The sequence below is a fragment of the Tribolium madens genome, unplaced genomic scaffold (genome assembly GCF_015345945.1).
Source record: "Tribolium madens isolate multiple individuals breed KSU strain unplaced genomic scaffold, Tmad_KSU_1.1 Scaffold_71;HRSCAF=194;Tcas5.2_LG6, whole genome shotgun sequence".
Classification (NCBI taxonomy): Eukaryota; Metazoa; Arthropoda; class Insecta; order Coleoptera; family Tenebrionidae; genus Tribolium; species Tribolium madens.
In genome coordinates this window covers 5,201,364-5,217,684 of record NW_025401041.1, presented here as the reverse complement: position 1 = coordinate 5,217,684, position 16,321 = coordinate 5,201,364, and the positions used below count along the sequence as shown (strand labels likewise).

General features: G+C 37.5%; 6 protein-coding genes across 13 annotated transcripts in view; 3 read left to right on the top strand and 3 right to left on the bottom strand.

Moving 5' to 3' along the window:
- The first annotated feature begins 1,271 nt into the window (after positions 1–1,271).
- On the top strand, positions 1,272–1,956 carry LOC123008903. Its single transcript, XM_044404963.1, has 2 exons — positions 1,272–1,611; positions 1,661–1,956. Exons 1-2 carry the CDS (start codon positions 1,275–1,277, stop codon positions 1,939–1,941), a joined length of 618 nt encoding a protein of 205 aa, XP_044260898.1. The 5' UTR covers positions 1,272–1,274; the 3' UTR covers positions 1,942–1,956.
- A 243-nt stretch (positions 1,957–2,199) lies between these two features.
- LOC123008899 (phenoloxidase 1) lies at positions 2,200–6,460 on the bottom strand. The gene is made up of 3 exons (XM_044404959.1): positions 5,463–6,460; positions 2,746–3,367; positions 2,200–2,693 (listed from the first exon to the last, which is right to left on the bottom strand). The coding sequence occupies exons 1-3, from the start codon at positions 6,438–6,440 to the stop codon at positions 2,242–2,244; spliced, it is 2,052 nt and encodes a 683-aa protein (XP_044260894.1). The 5' UTR covers positions 6,441–6,460; the 3' UTR covers positions 2,200–2,241.
- A 416-nt stretch (positions 6,461–6,876) lies between these two features.
- Positions 6,877–10,725, top strand: LOC123008902 (serine/arginine-rich splicing factor 1A). Of its 2 annotated transcripts, none has more exons than XM_044404962.1 (5): positions 6,877–6,993; positions 8,648–8,823; positions 8,871–9,052; positions 9,363–9,535; positions 9,583–10,725. In XM_044404962.1, exons 2-5 carry the CDS (start codon positions 8,657–8,659, stop codon positions 9,739–9,741), a joined length of 681 nt encoding a protein of 226 aa, XP_044260897.1. In that variant the 5' UTR covers positions 6,877–6,993; positions 8,648–8,656; the 3' UTR covers positions 9,742–10,725. The 2 variants fall into 2 exon arrangements, 1 of the variants encoding a protein (XP_044260897.1); XR_006412989.1 differs by lacking the exon at positions 6,877–6,993 and having other exon boundaries at positions 8,573–8,823; positions 9,583–10,258; positions 10,376–10,725.
- Positions 10,671–12,093, bottom strand: LOC123008901 (peroxisome assembly protein 12). Its single transcript, XM_044404961.1, has 5 exons — positions 11,758–12,093; positions 11,609–11,717; positions 11,386–11,567; positions 10,982–11,341; positions 10,671–10,932 (listed from the first exon to the last, which is right to left on the bottom strand). Exons 1-5 carry the CDS (start codon positions 11,875–11,877, stop codon positions 10,732–10,734), a joined length of 972 nt encoding a protein of 323 aa, XP_044260896.1. The 5' UTR covers positions 11,878–12,093; the 3' UTR covers positions 10,671–10,731.
- Positions 11,463–13,697, top strand: LOC123008900 (prostatic acid phosphatase-like). The gene is made up of 3 exons (XM_044404960.1): positions 11,463–12,214; positions 12,256–12,354; positions 12,397–13,697. Exons 1-3 carry the CDS (start codon positions 12,143–12,145, stop codon positions 13,441–13,443), a joined length of 1,218 nt encoding a protein of 405 aa, XP_044260895.1. The 5' UTR covers positions 11,463–12,142; the 3' UTR covers positions 13,444–13,697.
- Positions 13,698–14,482: 785 nt separating this feature from the next.
- LOC123008462 (protein Malvolio) overlaps positions 14,483–16,321 on the bottom strand; it is a 7,444-nt gene continuing 5,605 nt past the window's right edge. For 2 of the 7 annotated variants that reach the window (XM_044404264.1, XM_044404269.1), the window contains exons 5-6: positions 14,969–15,356; positions 14,483–14,647 (exon numbers count right to left, since the gene is read on the bottom strand). In XM_044404264.1, coding sequence (XP_044260199.1) covers positions 14,593–14,647; positions 14,969–15,356 — 443 coding nt within the window. In that variant the 3' untranslated portion in view covers positions 14,483–14,592. Of the gene's footprint in view, positions 14,648–14,703; positions 14,753–14,845; positions 14,897–14,968; positions 15,357–16,321 lie in introns of those variants that run through there. The other 5 variants (XR_006412958.1, XM_044404267.1, XM_044404266.1 and 2 more) reach the window with 5 other exon arrangements.

The following is a 16,321-nucleotide window of genomic DNA, read 5'->3' as shown; positions in this document are numbered from 1 at the left end:
AAATTTTGTAATTTTATCTGTTCTGAAATATTAGGAAAAACCCTTTAAAAAACGTACCTTTTTTAGGGGGTGTAGCTCCTTTTCATAGCATTTTTCGAAACACTTTTGTCTTAAAATTAAATATTCTATCAACTATTTAAATTTGTACCTAACAATAAAAATGAACACTGTATAATTAACACATGAATAATTAATTCAGAAAAATTTAAAATTAACTCACTAAAATAACAAAAAAGCTAAATTTTTAACACTTATAACACTATATAACAAAGTGCTCAGCATTTCGGGGGGTTTGAACCCCCTAATCCCCCCCTTGGGTACGGCCCTGATTGAAATTACGATTTTTATTCGTTTTTTTCACAACTAAATAAAAAATATTGATTTTTTTATGTCAAAATTAAATTTGGCGCAGTACTACTTTTTACCGCGCAGTGTCTCCAGTGGCGTGCGCTAATTTTTGTGATTCTCGACTAGGAAGTGGCCCCTTGAGAGTTTTGTTTCGTTTTCGTACAAGTAAGACTGTTGTGATTTAGCTTAGAAATTGTTAAAGTGATGATTTCTTCCATTGGTTTCAAAAACAGCTGTTAAAAAATAATCGGCACAACTGTCATTTCAACTCTTTGATGTCGTAATGATTTGTTAATCAAATGTCAGATTTCGTGTCCGCCACCATTGAATCGTTGTTCCTAAAGTTTTTTGAGTGTCTCACATTTGACAACAAATCATCGTCGTAAGTTTGTTGTGCCTTCTTCTTTACATCACGCACAACCGGCGACGTTTCGGCCGTCGCCGACACGTTCCGGTATTGGCACTTCTGTTATCTTTCTTTTTGTACAAACAATAAACAATTCTATTATGTAACATATAAAAAAAAATAGATATAAATATCGATGTTGACACCCTCTTGGTCTCGAAACGCGTCACATGACCCGATCTGGTGTATGATTTTTGTATTTTTCGGTTCGGGTGGGGTCACCCGTCTCGAGACGCCTCTGATTCCCTATTGTATATAATTCTTTATGCAGCTTTATGAAATCTTGTCAACTGGTTTTGGTTCAAGAGTGCGTTGACAGGTTGTGAACTGGTCACATATCAAGGCCACTGGTTGGTATATATTTCGCGGCTTGATTGTTATCTATCTTTCATGTATCATACACTGTACCAAATAAAATGATGATGATAATAAATAATCATTTACGTTTTCTTGCTTATTATTATGCAACACATTCTACACCGGTGTTTAATGTGTTGCCTATCCTAGGACATGCGAGAACATGATAAGGTGTGGCTTTAAAATGGTCGACGACTTACCCAAAACTTACGGCCGAAAAGGCCAGATAATTCATGCCCAAGCGCGTGAAATCATCGCAAGAGTGACACATTTTATGAAAAATGAAGCAGCAGTGTTCCAAAGAACAGGAAAACCAGTGATACCACTGTCAAACTTCAGACAAAGAGTGTTAGCAGCCACACGAATATCCGACGTCACGTACTATAACGTGCTCAAAGAAGCCGCAGATGTGGCATCCGGGGATTTACCCGCATTCCCCACCCCACGACACAATAAAACCACCAATGAGAAGCTTGAGGATCATGGAGGCGTACCAATCAGTACACAAACTAGTTTTTTGTTAACGATTATAAAACTTTGGGTTTTTAGGTCTGGTGCAACCACTGTGTATCATTCCCCAGGTGTTTATCATAAGTAAAGTCAACATTGAAGCAAAAAAAACACTATTTTCGTGCTCCAATGTGATTAAAAGAGACTACAAGTGCAATTTTTGTGATTTTTCTACTTTTTTCAAGACTGATTTGTGGCGTCATGTTGGTAGCGCCCATTTGGGTGAATCACGGGCGAGTGAGACGCAATACAGGTGTGCCAACTGTCCTTTCACCACGTACTCGCAACTGGTACTTCTCAAACATGAACTAAATGAATAAAAATTGTATTTATTAGTAGTTTTCAAGACGTGACAACACAACCTCACAATTTAGCAGAGGTGCCAGTGCCACACCTGGCGCTTCAAATTCCCTAGTAGTTTCGTAAAATCACGAGTTTGAACGTAATTAAATGAATAATTGTGTTAATTTCTCTTTGAGCCGTTTCCCAAGCTCGCATTTGTCATAAATGTGCAAGTTTTAACCCATTTTTCGTCATCAGTCATACCAACGCAAAAATTTTATGAAAAAAATAACCAATTAAATGCTTCAATTTATTCGAATCAGTAATCCGTTACAAAGTTAATTTCGTTGCTTGGGCCTCACAGTCCTGTCACTAAACTTGATGGTGACATCCTGGACCCGCATATTTGGGGTCAGGAACTGTTGGAGAGTGTCAACCCCATTCCTGGGCATCCGGTCAAACGGATACCCCATTGACCTTCGATCGGGATACAGTTTATCCTTAATCCCGCAATAACTCCCAGCATCGTTGCAAATCCCGTCCGTGTTTTGCTCGATTTTATCATCATCGTAGTTGGAAATCATGACGAAAAGTTGCGATTTCATCCCTTCGGGGGTTCCCTTGGGGATGAGCATGTGTTGGGGCCATCCGCACCCACAGAAATTGAACTGGGCCAATTCTTCTCCTCCTTGGGGACGGTTCAAATCCAGGTTACGGAAAGTCCGCTCGAAGGGGATCGTCACCGAGGACTGGGTCGACGCCCTAGTGATGGTATTTTGCCCCTGTTTCACTACAAAAAAATATAGTTACTGACGTGGAGGGGATAAGCAAGTCGGTATTACAGTTAACTGTAAATTTATCCAGTTCAATGAACATGATTTTCTGGTCGCGGAACAGCCAGGGATTCCCCCTTTCGTCGAATTTTGGCGCGAGGAAGATCCGACAGGTGCCTTTCCTATTCCCATTACTCTGATTATTAACAGTGATTTTGTAATTGAAAGGTTGGTGTTGCAAATGTGTGAAGCGGACAAAAACGGAGCCTCGAGGCTGGAAGTCCATCCCGCGGGATAAATCAACGTCGGACTGTTGCCAGAACGTGTTGAAGGTGTTTTTGGGACTCCCCTGCGCCTGGACTTCGATATTACTGACGGTGATTCCCGGGTAGTTGAGTTGGTTCTCGGTGTAGCGAGGGAGGGTTGCCTTGTATTCCTGGAAGATGTCGTCGATGTACGAGTGCCAGCGGTAGAAAAAGGGGTCTCGCATGGCCGTGGCGGAGTCACCCATCACACCGAAAGACTCCAAGTGGCGGTGGTCGGGGTCGTGGATGTACGAGATGAAGACGTGACCCATGTTGTGGAGGTCGCCGTAGTAAGTGCGGTTGGGGGAGAGGATGCTCGACTCGATCATGTTGCCGAGGATGTCGATGCCCTCGTTCTCGGTGAGGGTGATGCTGCGGCCACGTTCCTAGGGGAATAACTCAACATTTTCACCGAAATTGCAATACCAACCTGACAAAAGGTAAGTCTATTTCAAGGACGTAATCATTTAGTTTTTAGCTTTTAAATCAATAATTTTATATTAATTATACTTGAAGCGGTTTCCCGAACTCTAATTTACCATTATTTTGCAATTTTTTAACACTTTTCGGGTTAAATTGGAAATTTTCATTACTTTGACAGAATCACCAATGTTATGTAAGAACTGAAAATTTTCGAAAAATTACGTTGTTTGTGTACTGAAATAACCTTTAATTATGTTTAAATGGCTTTCTTGAATGATAATTAGTCTTAATTTTGCCATTTTTTAATAAAAACAGTCACAATGTGAAAAACAACAAACAGAGCTGCCAAACATTGCGTATAAAATTCCCTTGTGTCAATTTTCGGAAAATCGCACATTTTTATTTTAATTAGTAATTACATAATAGGTATTAATTACGAATTATTCTTGGGGCAGTTTTTAAAACTATTTTGTCATAATTTTGCAATCTTAAACAATTTTCGGGATAAATCGATTTTTTTTTTGACATTGACATAATCACCAACGTTATGCAAAAACTGTTTTTTTTTTAAATTACGTTTCTTGTGTACTGAAATTACCTTTAATTATGTGTAAATGGCTTTCTTGAATGATAATTAGTCTTGATTTTGCCATTTTTTGATGAAAACACAATCACAATGTGCAAAATTATTAAATCACAGGTGGCCAACAACAGAGCTGCCAAACATTACGTAGAAAATTCCCTTATGTGAATTTTTGGAAAATCTCACATTTTTATTTTAATTAGTAATTACATAATAGGTATTAATTACGAATTATTCTTGGGCCAGTTTTCAAAACTATTTTGTCATAATTTTGCAATCTTAAACAATTTTCGGGATAAATCGAATTTTTTTTGACATTGACATAATCACCAACGTTATGCAAAAACTGAAATAAAAAAAAAATACGTTTCTTGTGTACTGAAATTACCTTTAATTATGTTTAAATGGCTTTCCTGAATGATAATTAGTCTTAATTTAGCCATTTTTTGATGAAAACACAATCACAATGTGAAAAATTATTAATCGCAGGTGGCCGACAACAGAACTGCCAAACATTACCTATAAAATTCCCTTATGTGAATTTTCGGAAAATTGCACGTTTTTATTGTAATTAGTAATTACATAATATGTATTTGTATTAATTACGAATTATTCTTGAGGCGGTTTTCAAAACTAATTTGTCATAATTTTGCAATCTTAAACAATTTTCGGGATAAATCGATTTTTTTTTTGACATTGACAGAATCACCAACGTTATGCAAAAACTGAAAATTTTCTGAAAAATTACATTTCTTGTGTAGTGAAATCACCTTTAATTACCTTTAAGTGACTTCCTTGAATGTTAATTTTTTACATTTTTTAATAAAAACACAATCACAATAATAATATGAATAATTATTAAATCGCAGGTGGCCGACAACAGAGCTGCCAAACATTACGTAAAAAATTCCTTTCTGTGAATTTTCAGAAAATCGCACGTTTTTATTGTAACTACATAAGTAATAATTGTATTAATTACGAATTACCCTTTGTGCAGTTTCCCGAACTTTAATTTGTCATAATTCTGCAATCTTTAAATAACTTTCGGTAAAAATTAGAAATTTTCTTTGACATTTTTGAATCACCATTATGCAAAAACTATTTTTTTTTAATTATGTTTCTTGTGAATTGAAATTACCTTTACTTTAGTGGTTTTTTTGAAAGTTAATTAATCTTAATTTTGCCATTTTTCGGTAAAATCACAATCACAATTTGCAAAATTGAATCACAGGTGGCTGACAGCAGAGCTGCCATACATAACGTATAAAATTCCCTTGTGTGAATTTTCGTCAAATCGCAAGTTTTTAATGTAATTACATAACTAATTGTATTAATTTCTCATGGGACAGTTTCGCAAACCTTAATTTGTCATAATTATGCAATTTTTAAACGACGAAATTAGGTTTTTCAGTGACATGACACAAAAAAAATTAAAAAATTTTTTTTGAAAAAAATTGATAAGATAATGAACTCACATCAGTGACACTCCCTTGGTGTATTGCTGCATAAATCCGGTCACTCCACCGCTTCAAATCCTCGACATCTTGCTTAATTTGGTCGACTTCCCGGTTCAAATCCCTCAATTTCTGATTGGCGACTCGTGAGGGCCAAGCCCGACTCGACACCAAACTGTCCAATTTGGGAAAATAGGCCTCTTTGATGGTCTCATTGAAATCGTTAAACCTCGTCGCCCTCTTCAGCTTGTTGCTCAACCTCTCGAAGTTATACCTGGCGATGACCTGCTGGTGCATATAGTAGAACAACTCCCCTCTTCGGTTCTTCGCGACGACTTCCCTCGCCGCCTCGAAGGGGTACACCAGATGCCAGTGCCAATGGTGGAGATTGATCCCTAAATCCTCCCGGAAGTAGGCCAATCGGTGCTCCTCCTCCAAGTCCGACGCCGTGTAATCCCTCGGGATCTCGATGGGAGTTCGCGAGCCCTCGGGCACGACCGTGGCTTGCTCGCGCGCTTGCGCAAACACCTTGGAGTCGACGTACTTGTCGGGGAAGGACTCGATGAACGAGGGGAGGTCGATGTCCTGGGTGTCCTGGCGGTGGAGGATGGCCACGGAGAGGGCGTAGTTGAAGAGGTAGGGGTTGACGCGGTCGCGGGCGTACACCGCGACGGAGAGGAGGTCGTCCACGTTGCGCATGCCGAGGAAGATGTCGATGAGGCGGCCGGCAATTCGCCGGTGTTTGGGGATGAACAGGGAGAAGTTCTCATCACGTGCCAAATCGAGGATTTCACCAAGTGGTGGAATTGAGATTTTCTTCACCGAGACGCTTTCTTCGGAGTCTTGCTTGAAACGGTTGCTGAGGGAGATTCCCAACGGTTTGTACTTGTCGCTGAGGTACTCGTTGGGGATGTCGAAGACGGTCTTTTTCGAGCCTTTGCCGATGAAGACGGGCTCTTGGGGACGGTCGAAGAGGAGGAGAAGGTTCTTCTTGGACATGGTGAGGGTTTGTGATGGGCGAAGGAGCGGTGGTGGGTTTATAAAGCGCAAGAAAATAACAAACAAAGGAAGGATGCGGTTGAAGCTTGATTGGGATAGCGAACAAAAAACAATAATAAAATTTACACTGATAACGATTTTATTCGAGTAACCACCATATAAAAAAGGAAAAATTGTGAATTTTCAAATCTCTGATCTACGTCTAGTGAGTTTTGTGGCCAAATAATTTATATTGGCTATTATTGCCATGTTGACAATGCTTCATTCAAATGACAGTTGACAGATCAATAACAAAATTTCAGTATTTTAATTAGCCTAAAAAACGTTCTTTTTCAATACAAATTTGACGTAAAACCAATTTTTGGTCACGTTTTACAAGCGAAAATCACGATTATGTAATGCGCTATTATGTCAAATTTATTTTTTTTATGGTTGGCAGCGGCCCTCTGTCGCCTTTTTGTGGAATCTATCGTATTTATGCCTTGTCAATCATGTTATGTATGATTCAATAAAAAAGTGATCAAGTGTAATAAGAACTAACTTCTGTTGAATCGTAAGTTCGATTAAAAAAATCCGATAAAAATTTTGGACATCAAATTTATGACAGTTCAAAAAATGTCAATGTAAGCCACGCTTCATTGTCATTATGGTTGACGTTTGGAACTAAAATTCGAAAGTTTTAGTTGAAATTTATTTTTGGCGTCAATTTTTCGAAACAATAATGCCAGCAATACGTGTTTTTATATAAGTTTAATAAATTATTTTGATTTGTTGTAATTTTTTCTCTAGCTATTATGATAAAAATTACAAAAACCGAAAATGAGGTTAGTTGCCTAAGACCCGTTTACATTTTTATGTCAGTCGAATGACAAATCGTCCAAAAATTCCGTGTCCACCAGTGTATTACTACTTTCAAAGGAATTTCTTTCTTTATCCCGATCAAAGGACTATTTTGTTAAAAACGGGTAAAGTCGCGGCCATTTAATTTATTGCAAAGTTGGCAGCACCTAGTCCGCACCAGTGTGTGGGTTGTGTTGGCAGCAGAAGTAACTAAATTGTGTCAACTATTGTGACAGACGCAGTAGATTTTTTTATATATCAAGAATTTTAACCCTACTTTTTTACTATTGTCATTTTTGTTAGATGTGTCCCTGAAAAAGCAATTGGATGTTTAAAGTCCGATTTACACAACTCACTTTTTACAAATTCACATCTCTATGATTTGGGCACTATTAATTTTTCTATTTTGCGTCTTTAACGAACTCGTTTGGGGGCGTTAACAGTCTAGTGTATTTTATGTTTTTAATGTTGGTGACAATGTCAAAATTCTCACGAAACCAATTTGTTTGCTTCATTTTTAAAAATCCATCGATTTTGTGCAGAAAAACCTAATTTTGCTTAATTTAGCAAAAATAAAGCGCTTCACACTTGATTTTATAGAAATTAATTTTTTTCAGATTTGATTTAGCAATTTTCTGCCTCGTTTTGCAAAATACCGTGCGATCGAAAAAAAATTAATTAGAGAAGGCGGTGATTAAAGTTCTTATTTTCACTTCCAGTTTGTGTGGAAAATTTACAGCAAAAATTGTTGCCAACTGTAGAATATTAATCGTCGCCTACTCTAATTTATTTATTTTCTAATTTACTTAAATTCTCTCAGTAAAAAACGTTCTAAATTCATAAAATGTTACAAAAGACTTAATTTTCTGTCTTATTTTGTTAACATTCGTCTAGTGTACTGATGAAAAAAAAAAAAAAAAACTTCTATATCAGAAGTTAAATTTCATATCTTTACCAACTCCTTTAAATAGGTAAAGTAGCACTTTAAAGTAACACTTTAACAAAAGGATAGATAAAATGTTTTAGTAACTCATAGTAACAGAGCAACACAATTGCGATTTTGTGCCAAAAGTTGTACTTTTGTTAGAAATTTTCTTTTTTTCTTTTAAATTTGAAGCCTTGCTATAGAAAAAAATGTTGTATTATACACGACGATATAGATTGTTTATATCTGCAGGTGAAAAAGTCCACTATTGAACTTAACTTTTTCACTAACTGGTTTAATAGATATTGGGGTATTTATAAATTGTTAGTTTACCCTCCATTCAAATTTGGCGCCACGCCCCGTTTAGAGGTCGCTGCAATCGCAACGCCCTCCCGTCGCCATCTTTCTTTCTTGTTTATCGTCGATTTCGTCCACTTTTCAGAACGAAATCATGTCAAACAGCCGCAACGACTGCCGAATCTACGTGGGGAATCTGCCCCCGGACATCCGCACCAAAGACATCCAAGACCTGTTTTACAAATTTGGCAAAGTGACATTCGTTGACTTGAAAAATCGCCGAGGACCGCCTTTCGCCTTCGTGGAGTTCGAGGATCCTAGGTAAGCCCCTTTGTGGCCCCAAAATGCGTTTCAGTGTGATGGTTTAGGGACGCCGACGACGCCGTTCACGCACGCGACGGATACGACTACGACGGCTACCGTTTGAGAGTGGAGTTCCCGAGGGGCGGCGGCCATGGCAGCTTCAGGGGCGGTCGAGGCGGCGGCGACCGGGGACGCAGCTCCAGGGGGCCACCGGCCAGGAGGTCGCAGTTCAGAGTACTCGTGACAGGTGGGTCACCCCATTTTAGTGTAAACGGGTGGCAGAACTGTTTTCAGCCACCCACGATTGCGTTCCCAAAATTGTTAATCCAGGTTTTTATCGCGAAATTAATAATAATTAACCACGCACGAAGGTAAAATTACAAAATTATTTATCATTAACCAACCATAACAAAATTATTCGTCTAGAATAACTTGTAATTTAAAATAGATGGTTACGTCCTTGAATTAGGCTTTAGTTTTGTCAGGTTGGTATTTGATAAATCACCAATTTTGAAATGTGTGAAGCGTCAATTGAATTTTTTTGTATTTTTTTGCAGGGTTGCCGCCGTCGGGGTCGTGGCAGGACTTGAAGGACCACATGCGGGAGGCCGGGGATGTGTGCTTCGCGGACGCGTTCAAGGACGGTTCAGGCGTCGTGGAGTTTCTCAGATATGAAGACATGAAATACGCTATCAAGAAATTGGATGATTCGAGGTTTAGGTCACACGAGGTGAGGCTTGTTTTGGGGGATGTTTGAGGTTTAATTGGGTGTTTCAGGGTGAGGTTTCGTACATAAGGGTGAAAGAGGATCGTGGAGGGAGTGATAGACGGTCAGGGGGAAGGTCTCGCAGTCGTTCGTATTCCCCTCGTAGAAGAGGGTCTCCGACGTACAGCCCGGTGAAAAGAAGTTACTCCAGGAGCCGCTCTCGTTCCTAATTTAATCGACACTTCGGACTGGCCTTTTTGTATAATGTACGTATCAAAAAAACCGGGGTTTTTTTAATTTGATTGATGATTTCAAAGAGAAAAAAATCGGTTGGTAACCCTGGGATTTGTACTTGTAAATGTGCTTGTTTTAATTCTCCTGACATTCCTGGAAAAATCGGTTTTTTCTCTCCTCCATTCATGTAATTTTTTTAGAATTAAATTTTATAAAAATTTTCAATTAGGTTAGAATATCGATAAGGCACTAATATGTATTGTTTCTTTTTTCTGTTACCGTACAATTTGCTGAGTCAATCAGCGTTGGACTGGTTTTTGGAAAAAATAATAAAGTCGCTAGTAAATAATAGACAATAAAATGTTATCTTTGACACACCCGGATGCAAGAGGAGTGGATGAATGTTGTTAGGAGGGAGTCTCAAAGATCGTGGAGGAGGATTTTTAACTTTAAACACACTAAGCATTGCATTTTTCGGAGTGTTGAGAGGACACCACACAATTAAATGGCTCGGTAAATAAGATATTCAATTTTTCTAACATTCAAACACAATCATTTCAAAAAAAGATTGACACGTTTTCATTTTCTGGAAAAATCAGTGTTTAAACGAGATGTTTTGCAATGCGATAGGTCTCACAAACACGGGATTTTGATCTCCACTTCACCGGAAAGGAAAGGACAAACTCCTAGGATAAGGATTTTTTATAACTAAATTATACAAAAATAAATTTTCGGGGGATTTTAATGCTTTTCCTAGGATTTTGGCGATGAAGTGGATTTAAAACTGTTTGAGGATTAGGATAGGATTACTAGGATTAGGATGAGTGTACCGGAAGGACCTCGTGGATGTATTCCCAGGTATTTGAGACTTCTTTTTCGTTTTTTATTAATATTTTTTATCATTTTGCTTGACAAAAAGTGTGGCTTTTTGTTGTTTTTACAATTGCATGTTTATTTCAATAAAAAATTCTCAACTATAATGTGTTTTATTCATTATCATATATCCTGACAATGTCGAGTGGTTTGGCGGGAAGGCTTGTAACAGGACATTTCTGGTTTTCCCTCAAATACCGCAAAATGCAAGGAAAGCAAAACACGTACCCGGAAACGGGAAGAACAGTCGGTATTTTCCAAAATTGCAAACAAATTGGACACTTATTCTGATAGTTTCGGGCCTTCCCATCAAGCTAAACAAACAAATTAACATTGCTACCAACATTGTGTCACTAAACTCACCATTGGAGGTTTGACAGTTGGCAACGCTGTCACATTGTAATTTTGGTGGGTGCTCCAAGCTTGCAAAAACTGTAAGAAAAACGCTCCAATCTCAAACGTACTCGTAATCGCGTTTTTCAAAACGTTCAATTGCCATAAATCCGCCAAATGCCCTTTGAATAAAAGCGACCAGAAACTTGGCTCCTCTGGAAGTGGCTCTGGATACGCCAATTTAACATCAATCAATTGGAGAATCGGAAGTTGAGCATCGGTTTGGTGCGACATGTATTGAATGTAGTTGTAGACAGTGAGCAGCCCCCATGTTATCTCGAAAGTCGAGTGCGACAAAATTAATAATTTTTTGAAACGGCCTTCGAAATTCTAGGGATTTTTATTACTCGGGCCAATTAAATTGGCAAGCATACATTACGCAAACAACCATCGGCGTTTTCAAGACGGTACAAAGCCACTTTTTCGTCCAATTTTCGCTTGAAATACGGCAAAAACACGCAGAAAAGCAAGGAAATGCGTCGATGGTGACTTGTTAATTGATTATCATTATCCAAGACCCGTTTCAAACCGTAGAAATTCTCCGAAAATGTGGCGTCTGAAATTCAATTAAAACAATTTTTAAAGGGGTAAACTCACCGTAATTGCGCAAATAGCCATACTGGAGCCCACAATTTAATAGAAGAAACAGTTCGTCGTAGTATTTACCCAACCAGTTGAATTTTTGGGGGCAATTTGTGGCCAAAAACTACAATTGTTAAAACCGACCCAATAAATCGTATCCTTACCAGTGCGATTTTCTGGAGTGCCGGGTGAAGTGTGTCGTTGAGTGATTTCGAAGCAATTATTTCGAAAATCGAGGGTTTATTCTGCGATGTGAATGTGAAATTAGCCGCATTTTCCGCCATTTTTTGAATTTCGGTTGGCAGTCCTGGCGAGAGGTTAGGGCCCCGTTGGGGCAAAAATCACATTTTCTTCTCGTCTGTGATAAATTCGGCACCAACAAGATTGTTTTCCACTGAAATAGTCAATGTTTTTTCGTGTAATTGCACCAAAAGTGTGAAAATTGCATGAATCACGGTGGCGTTGTGTGAGTTGGTAGCACTGGTTGTCAGTTGTCAAAAATTTTGAACCATATGTTGATAAACAAAAATGCTGTGATTACAAAGTACAATGTTTAGACTAGTGGTAGCTTGTGTACTTATTAGTGTCTCGCTCTGTGATGACTTAATTTCCGTGGTTGTGGTGAGTGTTGATAGCCCCCTGGGTGTCTCATGTCTTTGCAGATTTACAGGCATGGCGACCGGACCCCCATCCAGCCGTACCCGCGAGACCCCTACCGCAACGCCTCCTACTGGCCCGTGGGCTTCGGTCAACTGACAAATGTGAGTAGCCCCCATTTGCGCACAAATCATTCGTTTGATTAGTTGGGCAAACAGCACCACTTCCAATTGGGTCAGTGGCTCCGTCAGCGTTACGGGGGCTTCCTGTCGCCCCACTACTCAGAGAGGGACTTCTACATCCGGTCGACTGACGTTGATAGGACTCTCATGTCCGCCGAGGCCAACTTGGCCGGCTTGTACCCCCCGAAAGCCGACCAAGTGTGGGACCCCACGCTGCCCTGGCAGCCAATCCCAGTCCATACGACCCCCGAACTGGAGGACAACCTCCTCGCAATGAAGAAATATTGCCCCAAATACAACTCGCTCCTAACCCAACTTTTCAAAACCGAGTTTTTCCTCAATATCTCTCGCGAAAACCGCGACTTGTACGCCTATTTGAGCAAGAATTCGGGGGCCCAAATCGCGTCACTTGAGTCTCTTGAGTATTTATACAATACTTTGTATATCGAAAGTTTGAATAAGTTTGTTTTACCGGATTGGACATCGGGGGTTTACCCTGAGAAAATGGCCCCCTGGGCCCGGTTTAGCTTCGCGACTCAGTGCTATACTGAAGAGTTGGCGAGGCTCAAAACAGGGCCCCTTTTTAACGAAATTGTTGAGCATTTTCGTAACGCTACAAAAAATGACGGTTTTCGCAAATTTCTAGTTTTTTCGGGGCATGATGTCACTATTGCCAATGTACTTAACACAATGGGGGCTTTCGAGTATCATTGTCCCCCCTATGCTAGCACGATTATGTTCGAATTGAGGCGCAATTCGAGTTTTTATCTTAATATTTTTTATAAGAATTCGACTCAAGTGCAGAAAATTGCACTAAAAGGGTGTGATTTTGACTGCGATTTTGACGATTTTATTAGAATTTTAAAACCGGTTCTTATTACACGAAAACAGTGGGATTTGGAATGTCAAAATTCAAATTTTGGCGATTTTAATACAATTTTTATTTATTCTAGTATTGCGATTGGTTTTCTAATTTCTATTTCACTTTTGTGGGTCATAATTGCTTGTTTTAAACAAGTTAAAACGAATAGTAATGATTATACGAGATTGGCAATCGATGAAGTGGCTTAATTTTTCAATATACGTATTTTATTCTCAGGGGCCAAAAACTTGCAGTTACCAGTTGGTCACACTGATTAAATTTTGTAACAGTGTCACCAACGTATTTTAAAAATGTGTTTCATTTTACAAGCAACGACTGAATATTTTTAAAGCTTAATTAGTGTGTTTTGTGATATCAGTATCCACATCAAGGCCAAATATACTTATTGTTAATTACAGTGTTATTAAAAAGACGTACTTGGAAATATAAAAATAAAACAGTTGGCGGTAGTATTAATACCCAGACCCAAATCCCAATCCACAAAATTTTTTTACCACTAAAATTTTTAAAATTCAAACTTGATGCTGAACAAATTTTTAACAAGCAGTTTTTTGTTCAATTTTTTTATGCCACTGGCTGATTTTTTGCTCATTTTTTTGTGATTACTGGCGATTTTTTGGTCTATTTTTTGCGACCACCAGCCATTTTTTGTTCTATTTTTCTAAATTTTCTAAAATATTTTAAAATCCAGTCTAAGCTCCTGATTTTTAACAAAGCCCACAATCGATTTTTTGTTCAGTTTTTTGCGATCACCAGCGATTTTTTGTTCTAATTTTTGCCACCACCAGCGATTTTTTGTTACTACAAAATTTTCTAAATTATTTTCAAAATTCAACCCATGCTCCTGATGTTTATATTTTGTTTAACAAAGCTCACAAGTGGTTTTTTGTTCAACTTTTTATGCTTCTAGTGATTTTTTGCAGATTTTTTTTTCGACCACCAGTGATTTTTTGTTCTATTTTTTGCAACTAGTGGCGATTTTTTGTTTTATTTTTTGTTACTATTAACTTCTCTAAAATATTTTTAAAATACAACCCAAGCTCCAAATTTTTAACAAAACCCACAAGCGGTTTTTGTTATGGTTTATGTTTCTGGCGATTTTTAGCTCAATTTTTTGCGACAACCAGGGAATTTTTGTTCTATTTTTGCAACCACAGGCGATTTTTGCTACTACTAATTTATTTAGCAAACAAGGACTATTTACATGTTTGGTAGGTAAAAGAGAACTTTTAAAGTTTGAAAAATCCTAATAAAATATATTTCGTTACATAACATAACTGTTACAAATTACAAATATCACACATTATCAAAAGTCTACAAATTAACTAAAATTGACGTCAAAACCTCGGAACTTCCGTCATATTACCGTCCAAAGTCCAATCTGATTGTGACCTGAAACCACCATAAATCATCATCACGATAATAAAACCGTGACAAACAATACTCACAGTTTAAAACTTAACACCACTGATTAGTATATTATCACGTTTCTTTAAGCTGTTAATAAGAATAAGAGGAAAATTAGTGATTAAGAAAAGAAACAAAGAAAAACAGTGAAAAAAGCCATAACAAATGCAGCAAACAACATACATACACATCCCCAGCAATTCTCCATTTTAAGTAGTCTCAATCAAGCGCTCTCTGTAATCAAAAATCAGACAAGTGAAGCTCGCCCCCGACAAACAATTCCGCATCGTGAATAAGCCCTCTTACCTTGAATAACTGATGGGATTGACGGATAATTGCGACTCAATGGGGGCCATAATGTATCTCTTGACTAGATTATAGCGTAACAGATTCGTATTTCCCATACTTATGGCCATGTGGATTACGAGATAAGCGCAAAAAATCAAATAGAAAATCCCGATTATGATGACGAAAACAAGTGCATACCAATGGAGGTGCAACTCGTTCATTGTCTCAACCACGAAATACGTATTAATCCCAATTACCAATACGCTGAGTAGAATTGAAGCGATTTTGTTAAACCATCCATTGACGAATTCGCCCATGATTTGAGGATTGCTGGTAAAGGCGATGGTTGGGATTGTTGCGAAGGGTAGTTGGAGGCTCATGATGGCGTTGAGCAAGTCGTTCATCCCTGAAATTTAATAAAATATTTTATTTTCTAGTTTAATACTTAAATAGTTACTTTTATACTATTTTTAGTACCGTGCGATCAAAAAAAAAACTTGATGGCAAACCTGATTTTGTCATCATTTTGACATTTTGACAAATGTCAGCGGAAACTTTGCGGAATTTTGAGTTTTATTCATTTTAAGTAAAATAATGTTCACTTTAGAGCAGAAAATTTTTATTGTTGCAAGTTATTACAAAAATGCTGTATAATGTGTTGCCAAGTGTAGAGTATTAATCATCGTTTACTCTAATTTACTTTTTTTATCGCACGGTATTTTGGGTTTTTTTTTTTTTTTTTAAAGAAAAAATAAATAAACTTAGGAAATTTTGCTTCAGTTAGTAATACTTAGCAATGTCTAAAAATGAATTCTTAAGATTTTTTCATGTTTGCTGCCGAAAATTCCAGAAATTTGTAAGTTTATTGAAACAATTTCTTGTCGCTAACATTGAAAACATAAAATACACTAGGCTGTTAACGCACCCAAACCAGTTCATTAACAGCATTTTTGAAGACGCAAATGAGAAATCGCATTTGAAAATGTAAAAATAAAACAGTTAAAAGAAAATTAATATTTTCTCTTGTTTTTTTTGGGATGAATTTTTAAACAAAACTCTGTAATTAAAATTTGTTTAAATTTTAAGTAAATCTTTCGCTAGTTTTTTGTTTAATTTGAATCAAAAAACTTTTAAACTGGATCATTTTCGTGATTTTTCGGATATTTTTGATGAAATTTGGGGAAATAAGTTGGTTTCTTGTTCAAAAACAAACTAAATAGGGCGAATTAGATCAAAATAACGTCAATTTTGATTCAATTTAAAGATTTCTCGGCGTGTTTTAATCAAATCTGTCGAAACAATTGAGTTTTTTTCGAAAAAAATATACTTAGGGTTTTCATAATCGAATTAAAGGGTTTTTAAAGTTAATGT

Bases quoted from the DNA above. Each gene is read 5' to 3' on its own strand.
- LOC123008903 (XM_044404963.1), top strand. From the start codon at position 1,275: ATGATAAGGTGTGGCTTTAAAATGGTCGACGACTTACCCAAAACTTAC. The intron at 1,612-1,660 runs GTACACAAACTA...TTGGGTTTTTAG, and splicing joins TCATGGAGGCGTACCAATCA to GTCTGGTGCAACCACTGTGT.
- LOC123008899 (XM_044404959.1), bottom strand. From the start codon at position 6,440: ATGTCCAAGAAGAACCTTCTCCTCCTCTTCGACCGTCCCCAAGAGCCC. The intron at 3,368-5,462 runs GTGAGTTCATTA...TTATTCCCCTAG, and splicing joins ACCAAGGGAGTGTCACTGAT to GAACGTGGCCGCAGCATCAC. The intron at 2,694-2,745 runs GTAATACCGACT...ATTTTTTTGTAG, and splicing joins GGATAAATTTACAGTTAACT to TGAAACAGGGGCAAAATACC.
- LOC123008902 (XM_044404962.1), top strand. From the start codon at position 8,657: ATGTCAAACAGCCGCAACGACTGCCGAATCTACGTGGGGAATCTGCCC. The intron at 9,053-9,362 runs GTGGGTCACCCC...ATTTTTTTGCAG, and splicing joins GTTCAGAGTACTCGTGACAG to GGTTGCCGCCGTCGGGGTCG. The intron at 9,536-9,582 runs GTGAGGCTTGTT...TGGGTGTTTCAG, and splicing joins CGAGGTTTAGGTCACACGAG to GGTGAGGTTTCGTACATAAG.
- LOC123008901 (XM_044404961.1), bottom strand. From the start codon at position 11,877: ATGGCGGAAAATGCGGCTAATTTCACATTCACATCGCAGAATAAACCC. The intron at 11,568-11,608 runs GTGAGTTTACCC...ATTGAATTTCAG, and splicing joins TGGCTATTTGCGCAATTACG to ACGCCACATTTTCGGAGAAT. The intron at 10,933-10,981 runs GTGAGTTTAGTG...TTGTTTGTTTAG, and splicing joins CAACTGTCAAACCTCCAATG to CTTGATGGGAAGGCCCGAAA.
- LOC123008900 (XM_044404960.1), top strand. From the start codon at position 12,143: ATGTTTAGACTAGTGGTAGCTTGTGTACTTATTAGTGTCTCGCTCTGT. The intron at 12,215-12,255 runs GTGAGTGTTGAT...ATGTCTTTGCAG, and splicing joins ACTTAATTTCCGTGGTTGTG to ATTTACAGGCATGGCGACCG. The intron at 12,355-12,396 runs GTGAGTAGCCCC...TCGTTTGATTAG, and splicing joins GCTTCGGTCAACTGACAAAT to TTGGGCAAACAGCACCACTT.